This window comes from Trachypithecus francoisi, unplaced genomic scaffold (genome assembly GCF_009764315.1).
Source record: "Trachypithecus francoisi isolate TF-2019V2 unplaced genomic scaffold, Tfra_2.0 Lachesis_group14, whole genome shotgun sequence".
In the NCBI taxonomy this organism is placed as follows: domain Eukaryota; kingdom Metazoa; phylum Chordata; class Mammalia; order Primates; family Cercopithecidae; genus Trachypithecus; species Trachypithecus francoisi.
Window position 1 is genome coordinate 52,007,397 of NW_022681459.1, and position 20,389 is coordinate 52,027,785.

Below are 20,389 nucleotides of genomic sequence, written 5' to 3' on the forward strand. Positions count from 1 at the left end.
CACACAGGTGGCAGCCTATCCCACTGGCCTGGAGCCATCTCTTCTCCAGTGGCCACCCTGTGGGGAACCCCATTAGTGCGTCCTCGGACCCCAAAGGCCCCAAGGTTTCTGGATGCTTCCTTTGGAAACCTAGAAACTCCGCAAGTGTCTGGCCACAGTCTCTCGGCCCCAAACGGTGGTAAGTCTCCGGGCTGCTGTCTGTGAAGCGAGCCCTGTTTGCTGGGAGGGGGAGTGTCCCGCTCGCTCTGCTGTGAGGAGCAGCCTCCACTCCTCTGTTTGTCTTTGGGGCTGGAGCTGCAGGGTCAGCCTGGAGCTGCTGCCACAGGGCGCCCTGCAAACTTGCCCCACTCACATCCATGCTCACCAGTGGGAGCTGTCACTGCACAGCCAGATGCTGGCTGGGCAAGCACTCGCATTCCTGGGCCTGACCTGGGGCACTTTCCAGAGCCTGGCCATCCCCCAGATTACAGAATGTGGCCTCTCCTGTTCTCAGGTAAGCTCCTGCCTCCTCCTAGGCCCCTACACTGTGGCAGATAAGGCCCTGGTTTCTCCTCAGGTGGGTCTGGCCTGATGCTCTCAGCACATCAACAGGGGAAGGGGCTGCAGGGGCTGGGAGTACCGGGGAGCCCGAAGGCAGCGCTGGTGAAAGGAGGCTGGGAGACCCGGCCTGACCCTTCCAAGATGCTTCGGGAAGTGTTTGCTAGAAGCTCAAGGCAGGGTGAGCCCACCTCGGACCCACCTGTGACCTCCAAGGAGGCTGTGTTAGAATCTAGGGCAGCCCGCAAGCCCATCCGGGGCTCCCACCCCAACCCTCGGGGCTCCCACCCCACCCCCTGCGGCTGCTCTGAGCCATCGGAACTGCAGCACCTGGGCTTGTGTAGACACCTGCCAAGGAAACACTCGGGGAATGTGCTGAGAGTGAGGTGTTGGCAGTGGAGGTGCCTGGGTTGGCAGCCTGGGGCCGGGGGTGGCGAGGGGGGAGGTCTTGCTGCAGGGCTCACTGACTGAGCCTTACAGGAGAGGGCGCTTCATCAGTACCTGCAGCAAGAAGTGTACCCCGCGTCCCAGGAAGGGGCGCCGGTGCCCAAGGCTGGCCGAGGCACAGTGGGGACACAGGCATGGAAAGAGCACGGAAGGTGTCCCAGAAAGGGAGGACTCGCTGAGGACCTGCTGGTTTCACCGTTCCTGGCATGGGGACAGCAGAGAGCAAGATGTCTTTAGGGTGGTGGCCTGGTCACCTCAGGGGACACTTGTGAGACACCCAGCAGCTCCGCAGGGCCTGAGATGGGTCCAGCAGAGGGCTCAGCTCAGGGAGGGGAGCCGTGGGTACGGGGGCTGGAGTGCTGGGTGCCGTGGGCAGGCTCAGATCCACGGGGCATTCGTGGAACAAGGAAGAAAGCAGGCTGGGATGTGTGGGAACCGGTGGGAGCAGGGTTAAGGTCGGAGGGGAGTCCACCGGATCCCACCCTGCAGTGGAGATGCAAAACAGGGAGGGGGCAAGCCTGGGGGTTCTGGCTGGGAGGGGGAAGGAGAAGTGAGAGATGAGACCTCAGAGTCAACTTTTGCCTGGGAGGAAATGGTCCCTGAGTTGGGAGACCTGGGGGAAGGCGGCCTTGAAATGCAAGCTGGAAAGTTTTGCTGAGGCGGCTGCGGGGTGTGCAGACAGCCTCCTGGTCCGAGGGGTGATGAGGCTGTCTAAGCTGGGACGGGCAGGTGATCCTGGGGAATGTGTGGGGACCAAGACTAGGGGCAGGGGCTGAGGCGGGTGGATGAAGCGAGGAAGGAGGGGAAGTGCTGGAGGGGAAGGGAGAGCAGGGGTTTGGCGGGGCTGAGGGAGGGTCTCATGGAAGATGGGGTGGGGAGGGCTGAGCAGGAGCAGGAGGGGTCGAGGGGTGAGAGGAGGAGCGGGAAGCTGGAGGCGGGTTGTAGGGGCGCTGCCTGGGCAGCCTTGGACAGGGAGGTGGATGCAAGGGGGCGCGGGAGCCGCTGCTCGCAGGGGGAAGCCAGGTAGGGGAGGCTGGGGCTAAAGCCGCGCCCCGGGGGGGAACCCGGGCAGGTGACGGCGGGAAGCTGGGCCCGATGCAGGGGAGTTTGAGCCGGTTGGGGCCGCGAGCAGCTGACCTGGGGGTTCCCTACAGACCGCCCCCAACGCCGGCCGCTGGGAAGCCCCGAGAAGCACGACGGAAAACCCCGTGTGGGGGAGGCGCCCAGGGCCCAGGCTCAGCCCTCCCGGCCCAGCTCCCCCCACCTTCCCCGCAGCCCGCCCAGGTCCCGCTTCCCGTGGCCCGCGTGGGAGGGGAGGGGCGGGGCAGAGCCGTGCGAAGTCCTGCGTCCTGACAGCGGCCTCTCCTGCAGCCCCGGACACTCGGGCCCCGGGCCAGCCCTGGGTGGGCTTCAGAGTCCAGGAAGTCAGGAGAACGAGCGGACGCCCTTCGCATCTCCAGCCCACCCCGGCCTCCGAGCCCCCAGGGATTCTTTCTCTCCTGGAGTTGGAGGCGGGGAGTCCAGGCCACAGTGGGCGCCCAGAGGGTCTTCGGGGCACCTGGTGGGAGGCAGGGAGGGCCGGGGACCCACGCCACTGCCCCCTCGCAGTTCCGCACAGGTGGCCTCACTGGGCCTCCCAGCACTGCCTCCACCGCTCCCTTTGTGCCTGGGCTGGTCTGGGCTGCCATCGCCTGCCCACCTGAGGCCTGCTCGGATCACGTTCCCCAGAGGCTGCCCCAGGTGAGCCTGGCCCCTTTTGCCTGGGCAGAGCCTCAGCAGCCTGGGGTCAGCTCCGCCAGCCCCTCGTTTGAGGCCCTGCTCCCCACCAGGGGCCGAGGCTGGGGCTTCCATCAGGACGCTCAGTCCAGCCTGCACTCCGCCCAAGGGCAGCGCGTTTCGTGGCCATGGCAGGCAGAGGACCTTCACGCACGGCAGTCTCTGGGGAGTTACTGGGGTGGTCGGCAAATGGGTGGAGACAGTGGGGTGAGAACGAAGACTCGGAGGCCATCTGCAGGGTGGGGTCCTGGCCTGCACCCTGGAACAGAAAACAGCTCACTAGGAGCACACGATTCCACACTAGACTGAGTGTCACTCGCTGCTGCCCATTTCACACTAGACTGTCACTCGCTGCCGCCGATTCCACACTAGACTGAGTGTCACTCGCTGCCGCCCACCCATGTGGCTCCCCAGGTTTTGCAAATGCCCCGGAAACTGCTGAGATGAGGGAATCTTGGGTAAACTCTCTGTAAATCTAAACGTATTCCAAAATAACAAATATTTAGAAAGAGGTGTAGCCACCGGTAATACCCACTCCACAATTCAAGGAACAGAAGTGGGCCGAGTTTTATTTGTCCATGCTCCACCTGGGCTAGGAGCAGAAGTCCCGGTCTCCATCTGGAGCTCCTCCCACCCCTACCCCCACCTGGACAGCCTGGGCTTCCCCGTCCCGTCAGTAGAGGGTCAGCTTTTTTCAAGAATGGAGCGGCTGTGTTGACCACGGGATGCACAGTCCAGTGGCCCAGCTCAGTGGCCGCCTGTGTTGACCACGGGATGCACAGTCCAGTGCCCCAGCTCAGTGGCCGCCTGTGTTGACCACGGGATGCACAGTCCAGTGCCCCAGCTCAGTGGCCGCCTGTGTTGACCACGGGATGCACAGTCCAGTGCCCCAGCTCAGTGGCCGCCTGTGTTGACCACGGGATGCACAGTCCAGCGCCCCAGCTCAGTGGCTGCCCCCAGGGTGCCTGGACTCTGGGGGTCCTGCCCTGCTTTGAGGGTGCCAGTGCCACCCTGTGCTCCCTCAGCTCCCACGCCTTTGGCGCTGGGGTGCCGGGCACCTCCTGCCTCACCCACAGGCTGTCTGGGAGCAGCCTGTCCCACAGGACCCTTCTGCCCCCAGGAACCTGGCCACAAGTCCTCATGCCCCTCTTTGGGCACCCTTGGTCAGGTTGGGCTGGGGATGATAACAAATCAGGAGTGCAGCTTGGACCCGGACCATCCAGGGCCTGTTCACTGCACTGCATGCCTCCGCCCCCCACCACCAGCTCAGCCTCACTTCCTTCCAGGTCCATGAAATTGACCTCTATGAGGCCCCCCAAGCACCCCTTGGATTTATAACCTGAACCCCCCCACACTCTCCAGACCCCTCTTGCTCCCTCTGTTATTTTCCCACCTCTTTATTTTAGTTGCATAAAATATAAGTTGCTGATTTCCCAGGTTTCAGATTGTTCTGTTTCCCCCTTCTCGGAATGTGAGCTCCTGGAGAAAGAGGGATGGTTCAGTTTTCCTCTGTTCATGAGTCCCAGCACCTAAGCAAGCCTGGCGCATAGTAGGTGCTCTCCTAAGCAAGCCTGGAGCATAGTGGGTGCTCTGCTAGTGTCCACTTAGCAAACGCGCAAGTGGTTGGGGGAGCTGGGGCCTGAGGGTCCACAGAGATTCAGACCACACTGTTTACTAAGTGACCGCCACATGCCAGCCTTGGGCCAGGCCCCTGACACTGAAGAGGAACTGGGATTGAGGGCAGCCCAGGACCCCCAGGAGTGAGGGACAGGGCAGGAGCAGGACGGGCTGGGGAGGGGGTGCCCTCAGTCACTCACCCCTCTCACTGTTCTGTCCCCAAGGCTTTACCTGCAGGAGCCACAGGAACCGTGAGTACATCTCAGCCCTGGGGGTTGCTCAGGGCCTGGACCCCCTACCCCAGGCCACCAGGGCCGCTTTGTCCACCGTGGCAGGCAGGTCTGTCCTGCACTGTCCCCAGCAGCTGGGGTTCCCTTCCGGGCAGGGCAAACCACCATTGCTCACCGATGTGTGTGTGACCCTGGCCACACCCAGGCAAGGCCGCCCTGGCTCCTGGCTAGAGGTGGGCCTGCCAGAGAGAGTCCCACGTCTCGACTTAACACACAATGCCTCTGCCTCGTTGCATTCCAAACCCATGGCCTGGTTGACCGCCCAGCAGCAGCAGGTGGAAAACCCCATCTCTTCTAGCAAAGTTTTTTCCCTGTGTAAACGGACCCCTACTGGGTCTTTAACAACTACCTTGATTTTCTTTGTAAACAGCGTATCTATTTATAAAAGGACTCTGAGTGATGCAGACGCTATAAGGAAGAAAGTTAAAGCTCAATGAAGAAAGTTAAAGCTCAATGGAATACGTTAAAGCTCAATGAAGTTAAAGCTCAAGAAAGTTAAAGCCCAACATTGCTCTGGGCATTTTGGGTTTTTTTTTTTCTTAGTTTTAATTTTTATAAGAATAGACATGAGGTCTTCCTATCTTTGGTTGGTCAACCAAACCCAGGCTATTCTCAAACTCCTGGGCTCAAGCGATCCTCCTGCCTCAGCCTCCCAAAGTGCTGGGATTATGGGTGTGAGCCACCGTGCCTGGCTTGTTCTAGACATTTGTGTAGCGAAATATACAGATATTTGCAGGATAAACAGATAAAAATTATTTTATAGAAATGAAATTACCTTATGTCATTTGAAGTATTTTATTTATTTTTGCTTGAATTTAACAGAAAAATAGATGGCTAAACTTTAATTAAATGTTTCTTTGCCTCAAGGACCTCTAAGTTTAGGGGAGATTAGACCAGCCTAGTCCCAGCGCAAGGATGAAATGTGAATTCACAAAGTGGACGATATTAACAAACAACAAATGCAAAGCATGGCCAACGCGGTGGTCACACCTGTAATCCCAGCACTGTGGGAGGCCGAGGCGGGCGGATCACCTGATGTCAGGAGTTCGAGACCAGCCTGGCCAACACGGTGAAACCCTGTCTCTACTAAGAATACCAAAAAAAAGGTGGGGCGTGGTGGCTCACGCCTGTAATTCCAGCACTTTGGGAGGCCGAGACGGGTGGATCACGAGGTCAGGAGATAGAGACCATCCTGGCTAACATGGTGAAACCCTGTCTCTACTAAAAATACAAAAAAAACTAGCCGGGCAAGGTGGCTGGCGCCTGTAGTCTCAGCTACTTGGGAGGCTGAGGCAGGAGAATGGCGTGAACCCGGGAGGCGGAGCTTGCAGTGAGCCGAGATCGCGCCACTGCACTCCAGCCTGGGCGACAGAGTGAGACTCCATCTCAAAAAAAAAAAAAAAAAAAACAAAAAACAAAACAAAAAAAGCCGGGTGTGGTGGCACTTGCCTGTAATTCCAGCAACCTGGGAGGCTGAGGCAAGAGAATCACTTGAACCCAGGAGGCAGAGGTTGCAGTGGGCCGAGATTGTGCCACCGCACTCCAGCCTGGGCGATACAGTAAGACTCTGCCTCAAAAAACATAAATAAGCAAAAAAATATAATCCTCTTTAGTATTTCTAATAGATTTCCTATTGAGTCTCCTTTTTTAAATAGCTGATCACATATTCTGCAACTAATGACAGCTTGTAAACCTATGCATTGGGTGGAGGGCGCGGATCTTGTGGAATTGGTTCAGATCTCCAGGGCAATGTTGAAAGAGGGAATTCCTGTCTGAGTCTTGATATTAATAGTATATTAATGGTAATGATTCCAAAGGTTTACTGCTCAGTGTTAAGTTTATTGGATGTTTGCACTACATATCCCTGATCTAGACAAAGAGGTACCTTTCTTTTCCTAGCTTGCTAAGCATTCTTTGATCATGAATAGGTGTTGAATTTTATGAAAAATGTCTGCATCTATAAAAATTATCATATAGGTTTTTTACTTTAACCTCCCCCACCTTTTTTTTTTCTTTCTTTCTTTTTTTGAGACAGAGTCTCACTCTGTTGCCCAAGCTGAAGTGCAGTGGTGCAATCTGGGCTCACCGCAACCTCTGCCTCCCAGGTTCAAGCAATTCTCCTGCCTCAGCCTCCTGAGTAGCTGGGATTACAGACATGTGCCAACATGCCTGGCCAATTTTTTGTATTTTTAGTAGAGACGGAGTTTCACCATGTTGGCCAGTCTGGTCTTGATCTCTTGACCTCGTGGTCCGCCCACCTCGGCCTCCCAAAGTGCTGGGATTACAGGCGTGAGGCACCGCACCCGGCCCCAATCTGCTCTTAAAAATCGCCGGTTGCATTTTAATTCTGTCGCGGTGGTTTTGTTTCTAGGAATTCCGTTTCTCTCAAGTGTGCCCGGTCCCTCGTCACAGCCCTTCCCACTGCCTGTATTTTCAAGCCTGTTTTTTCTCCTGCTTGGCCTGTGGCTCGTCGCTGGAGGACACTGTGGGCCCACCCTCTCCGCAGCGTCACTCCAGGCTCTCTGCTTCCTGGAGTGCTTGTTTACCTTCAGTGGCTCGAAGTCGCAGGATGGAGGGCCTCCCGGGGGCTGGACTCCCGTTGTTGCTGGGTGGCGCCAGGAGCAGTGCCTGACTGTCGGGCGGTTTACATCAGATTCGCAGATCGAGATTTCATGGGTTTTCCTGGTGGGCCCAGCCCGGGCTGTGAATCTGTACTTGGTTGTGGGCTTTTTGGGAGCTTTCTACTCCCCGCTACTCCACTCAGCGACTCTGGAACTTTCTACTCCCCGCTACCCCACCAGCAACTCTGCGCTTTGGAGAGAGGATCGGTCCAATTCTCGCTAACCCAGGTCAAGGCCCAGCTCAACATGGGGAAGTTCTCCCTCACCATGTGCTGGGGCCTCCCCACAAACCCCTCAGCTCCCACTGGGTTAGAAACCCTCCCTCCATCCCCCATCCCTGTAAAGCAACCTCCTATACCCTGCTTTCCTCAGCCCCCATCCTGATAAGTTTCGCAGCTCTCATGCGTTTCTAGGAAGTTTTTTAAAAAAGTATGTTTTGTTCTCCAGCCTAATTAGTACTTTTCAGCAGTTGAATTGGTGTAAATGGCCTGGTCTCCCATATTAGGGAAGTGTAGTCCCAGCGTGTTTTAATTTTTATTTCTGGTTTTTTTTTTTTTTTTTTTGAGACAGCGTCTCGCTCTGTCGCCCAGGCTGGGGTGCAGTGGCCGGATCTCAGCTCACTGCAAGCTCCGCCTCTCGGGTTTACCTCATTCTCCTGCCTCAGCCTCCCAAGTAGCTGGGACCACAGGCGCCTGCCACCACGCCCAGCTAGTTTTTTGTATTTTTTTTTAGTAGAGACGGGGTTTCACCCTGTTAGCCAGGATGGTCTTGATTTCCTGACCTCGTTATCCGCCTGTCTCGGCCTCCCAAAGTGCTGGGATCACAGGCTTGAGCCACCATGCCCGGCCTTATTTCTGTTATATTATATATATATTTTTATTTTTGGAGGGGTGTGGGGAACAAGGTCTTGCTTTGTTGCCCGGGCTGGAGTGCAGTGGTGCAATCTCGGCTCATTGCAACCTCCGCCTCCCGGGTTCAAGGGATTCTCCTGCCTCAGCCTCTCCAGTAGCTGGAATTACAGGCTCCCAGCACCACCGTGCCCAGCTAATCTTTGTATTTTTAGTAGAGATGGGGTTTCACCATGTTGGCCAGGCTGGTCTCAAACTCCTGACCTGAAGTGATCTGCCTGCCTCGACCTCCCGAAGTGCTGAGATTACAGATGTGAGCCACCATGCCCGGCCCAGGTGTTTTTAAACACACAGAGTTGTGCTCAGCCTCCTCCGCTGTCAACACCAGTTTGAATTCCCAGTTCCCCACTGTGTTTCCCATTCCCCCCGCTCGCCGGTCCTTTCTGTAACCCATTTGTTCCTGTTGAGCTCTCTTCTCCTTCCTGGAGGAAGTATATCTGTCAGGCGCTCTTTTGGTAAGTCTCTGGGTGTTATTTATGTGCTTTATTTTGGATGAGGCAAAACATATTTATTTCTAAGGGTTTGTGATGAATTGTAGTTTCACAGCTTTTTCCACACAGTAACAATGAATTCTGTTTTGTACCACACTAATCTTGTGTGTTTCTGCTTTACTCACCCTTCCTTCCACACAGCCTCCTCTTCATTTTGTCAGCTTAGTTGGGACAAAAGCCTGTTCTTATTTTTGTACATTTTATTTCACAATGAGCAGCTTCTCCTCCTGCACCCGTTTCACTAACTCTGTACATGTCCTCATTTTCCTTGCTCACTGTGAGTCCTTCTCTTCCATGGCTCTACCATTTTTTTTTTTTTAAAACTTTCTGGTTTTGATTCCTCTCTTGGTTGTCTGGAGTAAGTCTTTGTCTTTTTTCTGGAAAGGGTCAAAAGATGCAGATTTCTCATTTCTTGCATAAAGGAGGTTGTCTTTTTTTTTTTTGAGATGGAGTCTCACTCTGTCACCCAGGCTGGAGTGCTGTGGTGTGCTCTCTGCTCACTGCAACCTCTGCCTCCCTTCCTCTCCTACCTCAGCCTCCCGAGTAGCTAGGACTACAGGTGTGTACCACCACCCCCAGCAAATTTTTGTATTTTTAGTAGAGACAGGGTTTCGCCATGTTGGCCAGGCTGGTCTTGAACCCCTGACCTCTGGTGATCTGCCTGCCTCGGCCTCCCAAAGTGCTGGCATTAAAGGGGAGTTGTTGGCCGAACACACATGGATGACAACATAGACACTGAGTTCTAAGGCACAATCATTTCTCTGAAGATTGCTGCATACCAAGCCCCAGGGAAGATCCTCCAAGGGAAGGAAACACCAGCCTTGGGGACGAAGTTCTCCTCACTCCCCTCACTCCCTGCCCCGCTCCCTAGCACAGCCTGGCTTTTTATCCCGAAACCATCTGGCTTTATTTCATTTCTAAATTTTCGATTTATAGTTATTCTTTGTATATAGAAATACAGTGTTTGGGAGGCTGAGGCAGGTGGATCACTTGAGGTCAGGAGTTCAAGACCAGTCTGGCCAACACGGCGAAATCCCGTCTCCACTACAAATTAAAAAATTAGTTGGGTGTGGTGGTACGCATCTGTAGTCCTAGCTACTCGGGAGGCTGAGACATGAGAATCACTTGAACCTGGGAAGCAGAGGTTGCAGTGAGCCGACATCTCATCACTGCATTCCAGCCTGGGCGACAGAGTGAGGCCTCGTCTCAAAAAAACACAAAACATGGCCGGGCATGGTGGCTCACGCCTGTAATCCCAACACTTTGGGAGGCCGAGACAGGTAGATCACGGAGTCAGGAGATTGAGACCATCCTGGCTAACACGGTGAAACCCCGTCTCTACTAAAAATACAAAAATTAGCCAGGCGTGGTGGCGGGCGCCTGTAGTCCCAGCTACTCGGGAGGCTGAGGCAGGAGAACGGCGTAAACCCGGGAGGCGGAGCTTGCAGTGAGTGGAGATCGCGCCACTGCACTCCAGCCTGGGCCACAGAGTGAGACTCCATCTCAAAACACACACACACACACACACACACACACACACACACACAACAGAAAAACAAAAAAGAAATAGTGGATTTTTGTATACTGATCCTGTATCCTGCAACTTTGCTAAACTTATTTATTAGTTTCAGTGACTTTTTTGTAGATACTAGCGTTTTCTACAGAGACAGTCATGTCATCTACAAAGGAACACAACTTTACTTCTTCATTTCCAAGCAAGAAGCCTATTTCTTTTCCTGCCCCATTGCGTGGAGTAGGTCCCCCCTGCAGTATTGAGTCAAAGTGAGAAGAGCAGGGATCCTTGTTTTGTTTTCAATCTGGGGGGCAGGGAAATAATCTATTCTTTCCCTATGAAACGTGATGTTAGATATAGGTTTTTCACAGATTGTCTTTATCAGTTTGAGGAAATTTCATTCCCTGTTTGCTGAGATTTTTTTTTTTAAATCAGGAATGGATGGTGAACTTCGTCAAAAAATTTTTCTGTGACTATTGAGATAATCATAAGTGGTTTTTAAAATTTTGTTGATTGGGTGTGGTGGCCTCTCAAAGTGCTGAGATTACAGGTGTGAGCCACCGTGCCCGGCCTTTTTTTTTTTTTTTTTTTTTTGAGATGGAGTCTTGCTCTGTCACCAGGCTGGAGTGCAGTGACATGATCTCGGCTCACTGCAACCTCCACCTCTGGGTTCAAGTGATTCTTCAGCCTCAGCCTACTGAGTAGCTGGGATTACAGGCGCTCGCCACCACACCAGGCTAATTTTTGTATTTTTAGTAGAGACGGGGTTTCACCATGTTGGCCAGGCTGGTCTCGAACTCCTGACTTCAGGTGATCCACCCGCCTCGGCCTCCCACAGTGCTGGGATTGCAGGTGTGAGCCCCGCCCGGCCACCCCCTCAAATTCCCTGGGGTGGTTCTTTCTCCACCTCTGGCTGTTCCCTCACATGCGTGTGTTCATGAACACTCCACTGAGTATTAGCAAAGTGGATGCTCCCCAGAGTTCTCTCTCTGCATTATCCCCTCCCCTCTCATACTCGGTCCTGAAGGCCCTGGCTGCCCAGACCCTCCATCCCAGTTCCTCGTCTCAGGGAGTGTGCCAAGCTCCACTTGGGACTTCACCCCCACCACTGCCTGGAAACACTCCGCAGACAGTGGCACATTCCCAGAGCTCACTGTGACTGTTCCCTGTCTCCCAGGACTCACTGGCCCTGACTTCCTCACACCCACCGTCTTGAAACCATTGCTCATGGGTTTTGCCTTGGTTTCCCACTCTCTCAGGCAGGAGAGTAAATCGGATCCCTGTGAGTCCCTCTGGACTGCAGTGGGAATTTGTAAGAGTTGGATTTCTGGCTGGGCACGGTGGCTTACACCTGTAATCCCAGCACTTTGGGAGGCTGAGGCGGGCGGATCACCTGAGTCAGGAGTTTGAGACCAGCCTGGCCAGCATGGTGAAACCCTGTCTCTACCAAAAATACAAAAATTAGCCGGGCGTGGTGGTGCATGCCTATAATCCCAGCTACTCGGTAGGCTGAGGCAGGAGAATTGCTTGAACCCAGGAGGCAGAGGTTGCAGTGAGCCGAGATCACGCCACTGAGCTCCAGCCTGGGCGTCAGAGCGGAGCTCCGTCTCGAAAAAAAAAAAAAGAGAGAAAGAGTTGGATTTCTTACCCATAGTATGTTCGGACCGCTTAATTCCCATTGCTCCTTTGAGGCACAGAGTTACTAGGTGGAAGGTCTCAACTGTCAGTTGTCTAGGTTCTTGCCGTGTTGAACAAAGAACTGAACAAAATACACAAGTAAAGCAACAAAAAAGAATGGAGTAAGGAGGGCACAGATTTACTGAAGAGAAAGAGCACTCCATAGAGTGGGAGCAGGCTCAAGCAAGCAGCCAAGGATCCCGATTGCAATGCGCCCCAGGGTTTTCATAAAGCTAAAAGAATTTGGTAACACCCCTAGCTGCCCTTTGGAGGTTTCCAGTGGGTTACACCCTGTGGAGAATGGGTCTGCAACAATCAGAGGCTGAAGTGGAGTCTCATTATCACAGGAGGGAGGCTGTGGCCTGTGTGCTGCCTAATCTTGCCTGGAACTGGCTGCACCTGCTGTTCTTTTGCTTCTCCCTTCGTTCCTGGTTACTCTCATTCCTTCCTCTCCTGCCTCAGCAGGGTGCTGTGTTCAGTGTGGGCTCCGCTGAGCAGCAGCTGCACTGTCTCACCAACAGCATGAGGTCCCATGCCTCGGTGGCTAGGCCTTCTATAAAGAGGGTGGCAGTCCTCCTGTGGAATGCCGGGTTGCCAGGCTCTGTGGCTCACGTGAAGTTCTGCTCTGAGTCCCACCTGAAAACCTAGGTGGCTGAGCAAAGGCAGCAAAATTGCTGAGCCCCTGGTGCCCAAAATGATACCCCCAGCTCCCCGTTGCCCAGGTCTGGTGTGGCTACCTGGAATGGTGTTTGGTCTTAGAGCAAAAGGCCCTGGGGGCAAACCTTCCCTGCAAGGATGTGACCACTTCCCTGTGGACAGAGGTCTGGGCTGCAGCAACCTTGCGGTCACCTCCCAAGTGTCCCAGCAAGCCCGTGTTGGCCTTTTCTGCTGTTCGTCTTTAAGCAGAGGTGACAGAGCTTGCCAGCAAGTGAAGGTGGGCTCCCTGCCCCCTTGCTGGCCAGGTGGGGCAGCAGCTTCTGCTGCTCTGATGCAGACTGGTGTGCAGCCTGCCCCACTGACCCGGGCCCACTGCTGGGGTCCCACAGACATTTCAGAGTGTGTCTCGGGGTGGGCTGACTACATGCCAGAGGGCTTGCTCCCCACTTGGCTTGGGGCAAGATAGTAAAGACCCCCCAGCAAAGACTGTGCAGCCCCAGGGCTCTCTCCCCCTTCACAGAACCAACCACAAAGCCTTTCCAAGCACCAGGGAACTCAAGGCCTCACATTCCTTCTCCCTCCCCAGGGAACATTTTTAACAGCTTCTGCCGGCCATGCCCTGTGTCCATGTCCAGGTCAGTCCTGGAGGCCCTGACGTCCTACACTGCCATGCAGTGTGTCCCCTCTGATGGCTGCTCGATGTTCCTGCGTGTACACGCCTCCATCACCCTGCATGGTGAGAGGTGGCCTCGAGGATGGGAGTAACACCCACAGGTCCAGCAGTTGGCCCAGGTGCCTTTTACTCCCATCAAACCCTGGGCAGCCTGGGGAGGGAGCGGGGCGCTGCTAACCACACTTCACAGAGAGAAGGCAGAGGAACAGGGTCCCACGGCCCCGTCGGGAGTCGGGGCAGCCCTATTCTGACGTGCCCTGCTGGGCTCCTCCACCCAGAGCGCCTGCGGGGTCTGGAGGCCTGCACCATGAGTCTGGACACCCAGGAGACGCAGTGTCAGAGCGTGTGGGTGGCCAGGGCCTCCCACCGGCAGCAGGTGGGGCAGCAGGTGAGGCCAGGGCAGGGCTCTGCCACCCATGGCCCGAAGACTGGGCACCGCTCCTCCTGGGCACCATCCCTCGCTCTGAGCTCCAGCCATGCAAATGGAGCTGGCCGGCTGCGGTGGGCAGTGCCTCTGAGTCCACGCAGCTCACACCTGCACCTGCTCAGCTCCAGGTGTACTTTGGCTGCTTTGCGGTGAGCGTGGCCCAGCACCTCTATGTCACCCTAAGGACCATCCCTCATTTCTGTGGGGTCCAGCTGGACCAGAAGCACTTCGTGGAAGGTAGGGTCCCCAGGGCCCCCCTGGGCACAGCTGCCATTCAGCCTCCAGGGCCTGGCTTGGGGTGGGACTTCCCAGGGCAGGGGTCTGGCCCTCACACTGGACAGATCCCCGCAAGGCCTTTGGCTTAAATCGAGGTCGCATGGTGGAGGCACAGCGCGGGGTGAGGGTAGGGGTGGCGGAGGGGGCAGGTGGAGGAGGATTGCCCCCGAGGGCAGAGCAGCCCGCACCTTGCCATTGCCTCTGCGGTTTGCAGACTGCGGAGAGGAGGATGTGGGGAGGAGCGTGCACAACTGCCTCGGTGAGTTCCCTCCTTCGACGCCCTGGCGAAGACCCCTAGACGCTGCGACAGGCTTCCTCTCCCCGGGGTCTTCTGCCCCATTTGGGAAATCCTGATGGGCCCTCGGGTGGGCGGCTGCCAAACGCCTGAACCAAACAGGAGCCGCCACGTCGGGGCTCTCGGGACAGAGCCCCGTGTCGGTGATCCCTGGTCCCAGCGCGGCCCCGACTTGCGGCCTACTGCAGCCGGGAAGCTCAGCTACTGGGTGGACCGAAGGCGCAAGACGATTCTGGTGCAGGTGTCCAGGGCCTCTGGGAGCCCCGACTACTACGTGCGGTTCTGCCACAAGCGGTTCACCTGCGAGGACGTGGCGCCCTGGTGCAAGTGAGCGCCCGCGCCCCGCGCCCTGGTCAACCTTACGCCCCGCCCACCTCCGCGTCCCGCGCCTGGTCAGGCCTAGGCCCCGCCCCCTCCCGTCCCCGCCCCGGTCAGGCCTAGGCCCCGCCCCCTCCCGTTCCCGTCCCGTTCAGGCCTAGGCCCCGCCCACCTCCCGTCCCGGCTCCCGCCCCGTTCGGCCCAGGTCCCGCCCACCTCAGACCACCCCCGCCCTCCCGCGCGGCCCCTCAACAGCCGTTTCTGGGTTGCAGGTGACCGCCAACAAGGTCTCCCGGGCCGTCTCTCTGCCCTACAGCCAGGAGCTTCCGTGCCTGTGCCTGGAGGTGTGGCCTGGACTTGGGGCGGGTGGGGGAACACAGGGATGGGGGGGCTGCGCTGACCCCAACCCCTCCCACAGGGCTGGTCTGCGACCCCTGCCTGACGCGGTGCGGATCCAGATCTGCCCCTTTGAAAACGGCACGTGTCATGCGATGCCAAGGGGCGGGAGGGTGGGAATGGCTGCGGCCAGGCTGATCCCACCATGAGGACTGACGTTGGGGGGATGAGACAAGGGGTAGGCCCAGCCTAAATCCCTGAGCCTGCTCGGAAGGGCCTGTCACCACGGGAACCTGTGCACAGATGTGGATGTGCACGTGTGTGCTCACGTGGCCCAGCTCACCTGGGAAAATCAAGGCTATCAAGAGGGGCTGTCTGAGGGGCACAAGAGAGATGCCCAGGCCGTGCCCGGTGGCTCACGCCTATAATCCCAGCACTTTGGGAGGCCGAGGTGGGCGGATCACGAGGTCAGGAGATCAAGACCATCCTGGCTAACACGGTGAAACCTTCTCTACTAAAAATACAAAAAATTAGCCGTGCGCGGTGGGGGGCGCCTGTAGTCCCAGCTACTCGGGAGGCTGAGGCAGGAGAATGGCGTGAACCAGGGAGGCCGAGCTTGCAAGTGAGCTGAGATCACGCCACTGCACTCCAGCCTGGGGGACAGAGTGACACTCCGTCTGAAAAAAAAAAAGAGAGATGCCCTGCTCTCGGTTCTGCTCAGTGACGTTGCACACACACATGCACACGCACCCATGCACATGCACGCCCATACACATGCACACACACACGCACACGCACACCCATGTACAGGCAGGCACACCCATGCATATGCACACCCACACCATGACATGCACCCATGCACATACACACCCATAGACGTGCACACACATACACACGAATACACCCATGCACAGGCAGGCACACACCCATGCCCATGAACACACACCCATGCACAGGCACACACATAGGCGCACACACCCATGCACACATGTGCACAGACTTGGGACAGGGCTTAGCAACCCATAGGAGGACTGCTCTGGACCCTGGTCCACTGGTCACTTGAGTGGGTGCTAGACCCCATGGGCCTGGCAGCAAGGGTAGGGGCCAACTGACCTGTGTTTGGGGGAGGGTTCCTGCAGACACAGGCACTGGAGGTGCTGTGGGACACGGTCTACTACCACCCAGGGAGCCAGACACTGAGCTGGGAGCCCACCTGCCCTGTGAGTGGCCATGTGAGCCTGTGCTGGGGCCCGGGGCCCGGGGCCGGCTGTCATAAGCTGCAGCAATCCAGCCAGCTGGTGCATCGCAGAGTGAGTGCCTGCTCGGCAGGGATGGGGGTCGGCATGGATGCCACAGCCTGACCCGAGCCCTCCTCAGGTGCAGTACCCGCTGGTGGATACCCAACCCCAGCTCTGCCTGAAGGTGAGGGGCTACCACAGCCTGCCAGTGCCCTATTTGGGGAGGGGCCAGGGGGCATCAGGACAGGAAGTGGGGCAGGGGCCCTTGCCCAGCCCTGGAGCCCAGCCTCCCAGCCGTCCCTCAGAGCCCCCTTCTGGTCTGACAGTGAGTGAGCTAAGGGCCTAAGGAGGGGAACTGGGCCAGAGCACCCTGAAGTTGACCCAGCCTGTCTCTGTCCCTGCCCTGTCCCTGCCCTGCACACACTCCACCCTCCTGCACCCCTCACCCCACTTTGCAGTTCTCCACCAGCTGGGGGTCCTGGGTGCGGTGCCCTTTTGAACAGCGTCGCTTCCCAAGTAAGTTCTCCGTGGGGCCTGCACAGCGTGGACGCAGCCCAGAACATCCTTTATGTCACTCTGTGTTGGTCGGGGAGGTGGGATAACGGTGCTGGGCCAGTGAGAGACCCAGTGGGTTGGGGGAGGTACAGTGGGCAGGCGCTGGGCCCTCTGGGGAAGGAAGGGAGGCGGTGGGGTGCTAGGCCAGATGGGAGTCTCACCCTTCACTCCCCACAGCCTGGAAAATGACCATCCAGCCTTCACCCATGAAGGGCCACCTCCGGGTCACCTTCTTCTCGTCCAGCCCCGCCCACTTCCAGGTGCACCTGTGTCACAGGAGGAAGTCACAGCTCCCTGCCTGCCAACCCACACTCCAGGCCAGCCCGCTCCCTCCAGCCTCAGTGAGCCGAGAGAAGGGCTCCATCCTGGGGAGGTGCGGGGGGCGGCAGGACCCCATCACTTCCCTGTGGTGGTCTCTGCCCCACCTGGGCCCTGAGCCCACCCAGGGTCTAGCCTACCTGGCAGGGAGGGGTGGGGGACCAGCCCTGCTTTGTGCATGCTGAGAGGATGTGGGAGGAGGACAGGGTTTAGCCTGATCTACCCTTCCTCCCACTGCTTGTGACCTGCCCTCCCCCATCCCAGGGTGACCCCACAGCTGCCCCTGCCTTTGCCTTCCTGGACCTTCCCAGGGAGGAGGCCTGTGCCCCAGGCATCTGCATCCAGGTGGGTGTTGCTGCTGTGCCCAGCCCCTACCCATCTCCTCTACTGCAGGACCTCAGTTCATACCCCCCACTTCCCATCCCCATCCTCGGGGGAAGCAGGAGGTTGTGTTGACAGAGCTCAGTTCATACCCCCCCTTCCCATAATCCTCGGGGGAAGCAGGAGGCCATGTTGACGGAGCTCAGTTCACATCCCCCACTTCCCATCCCCATCCTCGGGGGAAGCAGGAGGCCGTGTTGATGTAGCTGCCTTATGCCTGCAGGGCTGGAGGACCGATGTACACTTCTCCATCCCCCAGCAGCTCTGCAACCTCCGCTCCAGTGGATGCCCAGCTCTCAGGGGCCACAGGAGTCTGAGGACTAGACCCAGGCACTCCCGGCCTCCCACAGTGGGCTGGGTATGGCGTGCACTGAACAGAAGACTGGGTGGGGGAGACGGGGAGACCACCCAGCCGTGAGACAGGTCAGGCTTCTGTGCCAAACCCAGGCCTGTGCCCACCACTGCCCTCCAGCCTCGCAGTTCCCTCCACCACATACTGCTGGGCCTCCCGCACACCCTCCCTGGTCTCACTCTGTCACTGGCCTTGCCTCCTCCTCCCTGGGGGTCCACCTTCCCTGATCGGAGCTCCGGTTCCAACCACCAGTGACTTGGGATGTCCCTTTGCCCACCAGCCACCGAGGCCCAGGCTCCCAGGACCCAGGGTACATCAGGACAGGACTCTGCCCAGGGGACAGAACTAAGCACGTGTGTCCTGGGTGTGGTCAGGAGCGTGGCTCTGCCTTGGAGTCCAGGAAGGGTCAGAGCTAGCACTCCCACCTGCACCCCTCCCTATGAGCTCAAGAGCTTGCCTAGCCTCAGGTGGGGTGAACTGCAAGAGCCACAGAGGTGGGAGGGGTGGGAGGGAGTGGATAGGACAGCCAGGCACCCAGGGCCTCTGGATACCCTTTCCAGGGAGCACCAGTGGGCCAGGCAGGGGTCTCTGGAATGTCTCCTCAGCTCAGCCACACCACAGCCATTTCAGGGCAGCCTCTGGCCTGCTGCCCACAGGACATGCCCAGGGCCATGGCAGACCTTCAGCTCCCCCTTCTCCCAGCAGTACTTTTTGGCCAAGCCTGGGTCCCCCTCCCCAGCAAAGGTCACCTCTAGCAGCTCACAGACTAAAGGGACAATGGACACCTGCTGGTCAGGTGTCCCTGGGGCTGGCACCTGCCACTGTGGAGTGCCCGTGCTATGCTGGGCAAGTCCACGGCCCCAGGGACAGGCCTGGAGGCAGCAGGAGGACTGGGCCTGGCTCAGGTGGGGGGATCTGGGGGTAATACACACTGCTCTTGGGGCCAGGGTGGGCTCCTCCTTCACTTGTCTGCTGAGCCTCCCTGCAGACGGAAGGCTGCTATCCACAGCCACTGACCCCCAGGACTGGGCAACCCCCTCCCCTTCCCTCACATTGTCTCAGCCTCGCACAGTGGGGGCAGGGCTGGGAGGGGGTGCCCCAGCCAGTACCACCTCCACATCTCTCTCCAGTTGCACCCACCCCCATGGGATGGCAGCCTGAGGCCAGGAATCTCCTCAAGAACAAGTAGGTGCCAGGGACACATTGCCGGGGGGCGGAAGGCCAAGGCACAGCCTCAGACAGCTGAGCCAGCCCCCCTCAGAGTGTGGGGTGGTTTCACCTGACTGTGGGGCTCAGGCACCTGCTGGCTCTCTGAGGGCTACAGCTCCATGGGGCCCTCAGGGGCTCTGGGTCACAAAAAAGACCTTCAACCCTGTCCTGGGTCCCCTGGGAATAGCAGGACCTGGGTGGGCTACCCCTTCCCTGAATGGCCCAGGTGCTGGACCCCAGCCTCCCTCTCAGACAATTCATGGTCATGGCCACTGTCCCTGGCCCTGAAGACAAGGCCCTGGCAGCTGCCCAGAGCTTCCCCAGTGCTCTGGGGTGCAGGGTGCAACCCCACCCTTCCTGTAGCTGACCAAGCCCGAGGTCGTCAAGGATCACCTGTTTCTGTCCAGGGCACCCCACACTGGCTGGAGTCCACTTCCCTGTCTGCACATCCTTGGGTGCTGAGCTTCACTGGGGCACCCGCCCCACTTGGACCCCTCCAGAGGGTCTCAGCTTCCCTAGATCCCAGCCCCACTCACCCAGCAAGGGTCAGTTACTTTCTGTGGTCTCAGAGGCCACCTGCCTGGGGGCCACCTGGTGGGATGTGTGGTTCTGAGACGTTCCAAGTGGCACATCCAGACCCCAGCCAGGGGTCCCCAGCAGTGGCCTGTGCAGTGGGCTGTGGGGTCGGCCCTCGAAGACCTCTCGTGTGGGTCACATAGGCTCCCTGGCTTCCCCGCTGAGCCGCCCTCTGGAGCCTGGAGGTCTCACCTGAGTGCTGTGCGGGGCTGTGTGCCCGGCCTGTCCTGGCGGTGGTCGCACCCCATCTGCAGATGCACTCCCACCGCAGTCTGGGTCCAGGCTGCCCTCTTCCAGCTGGCCGTGGGCCCTGGGCCTTCTTTTCCTTCTTGCAATGGAGGCTGCTCTGCCCCACAGACTGGAGAGGGGACTGCAGAGCAAGCAAGTCCCCTCCACTCAGTAAACGCTGGTCCAGGGGTAGCTGTTAAAATGGAGCTTGGGCCTGGCTGGATGGTGACAGCATCAGGGACAAGTCTGGACCGTGGGCGTCGTGGAGCCATCCTCACCAGGCTGGACCCGAGAGTACCCCAAAGGCGTGGGAGGCCACACCCCATTGGGCATGTCCGGGGCAGGGAGCACCTTGGGACTCAGGGGAGGGGCAGAGTCTCTGGGAGTGGATTTCGGGTTACCTAAGGTCAGTGTCACATGGGGTGACCAGACATCCTCATCCAAGTGTCCCCATAAAGGAGCAGTGGTGGGGACACCCTGGGGATGCAGAGGTCAGGCCAGGTGAGGAGCTTGAGAAGCTGGGTTTGGGCACAAGGGGCAGGGAGGCCAGTGGGGGCATGGAGAGGGTGCCCCTCCCTAACCTGGACATTAGGGACATGGGGGGATGCAGGCTGCTACTTGCCCAGGTGCCCCTCCCTAATGTGGAGGAGGTCAGGGGCACAGTGGGGGCGGG

General features: G+C 57.9%; 1 protein-coding gene across 1 annotated transcript; it reads left to right on the top strand.

Annotated features, from left to right (window-relative positions):
• The first annotated feature begins 296 nt into the window (after positions 1 to 296).
• On the top strand, positions 297 to 19,416 carry IL17REL (interleukin 17 receptor E like). Its single transcript, XM_033233517.1, is given in 18 exon segments — positions 297 to 493; position 718; positions 4,602 to 4,628; positions 13,121 to 13,270; positions 13,486 to 13,595; positions 13,757 to 13,871; positions 14,125 to 14,169; positions 14,394 to 14,551; positions 14,796 to 14,867; positions 14,942 to 14,956; positions 14,958 to 15,000; positions 15,163 to 15,164; positions 15,999 to 16,169; positions 16,237 to 16,281; positions 16,556 to 16,613; positions 16,830 to 16,993; positions 17,235 to 17,315; positions 17,575 to 19,416. Coding segments are annotated over 18 exon segments (1,554 nt in total). The 5' UTR covers positions 297 to 391; the 3' UTR covers positions 17,770 to 19,416.
• The last annotated feature ends 973 nt before the right edge of the window (positions 19,417 to 20,389 follow it).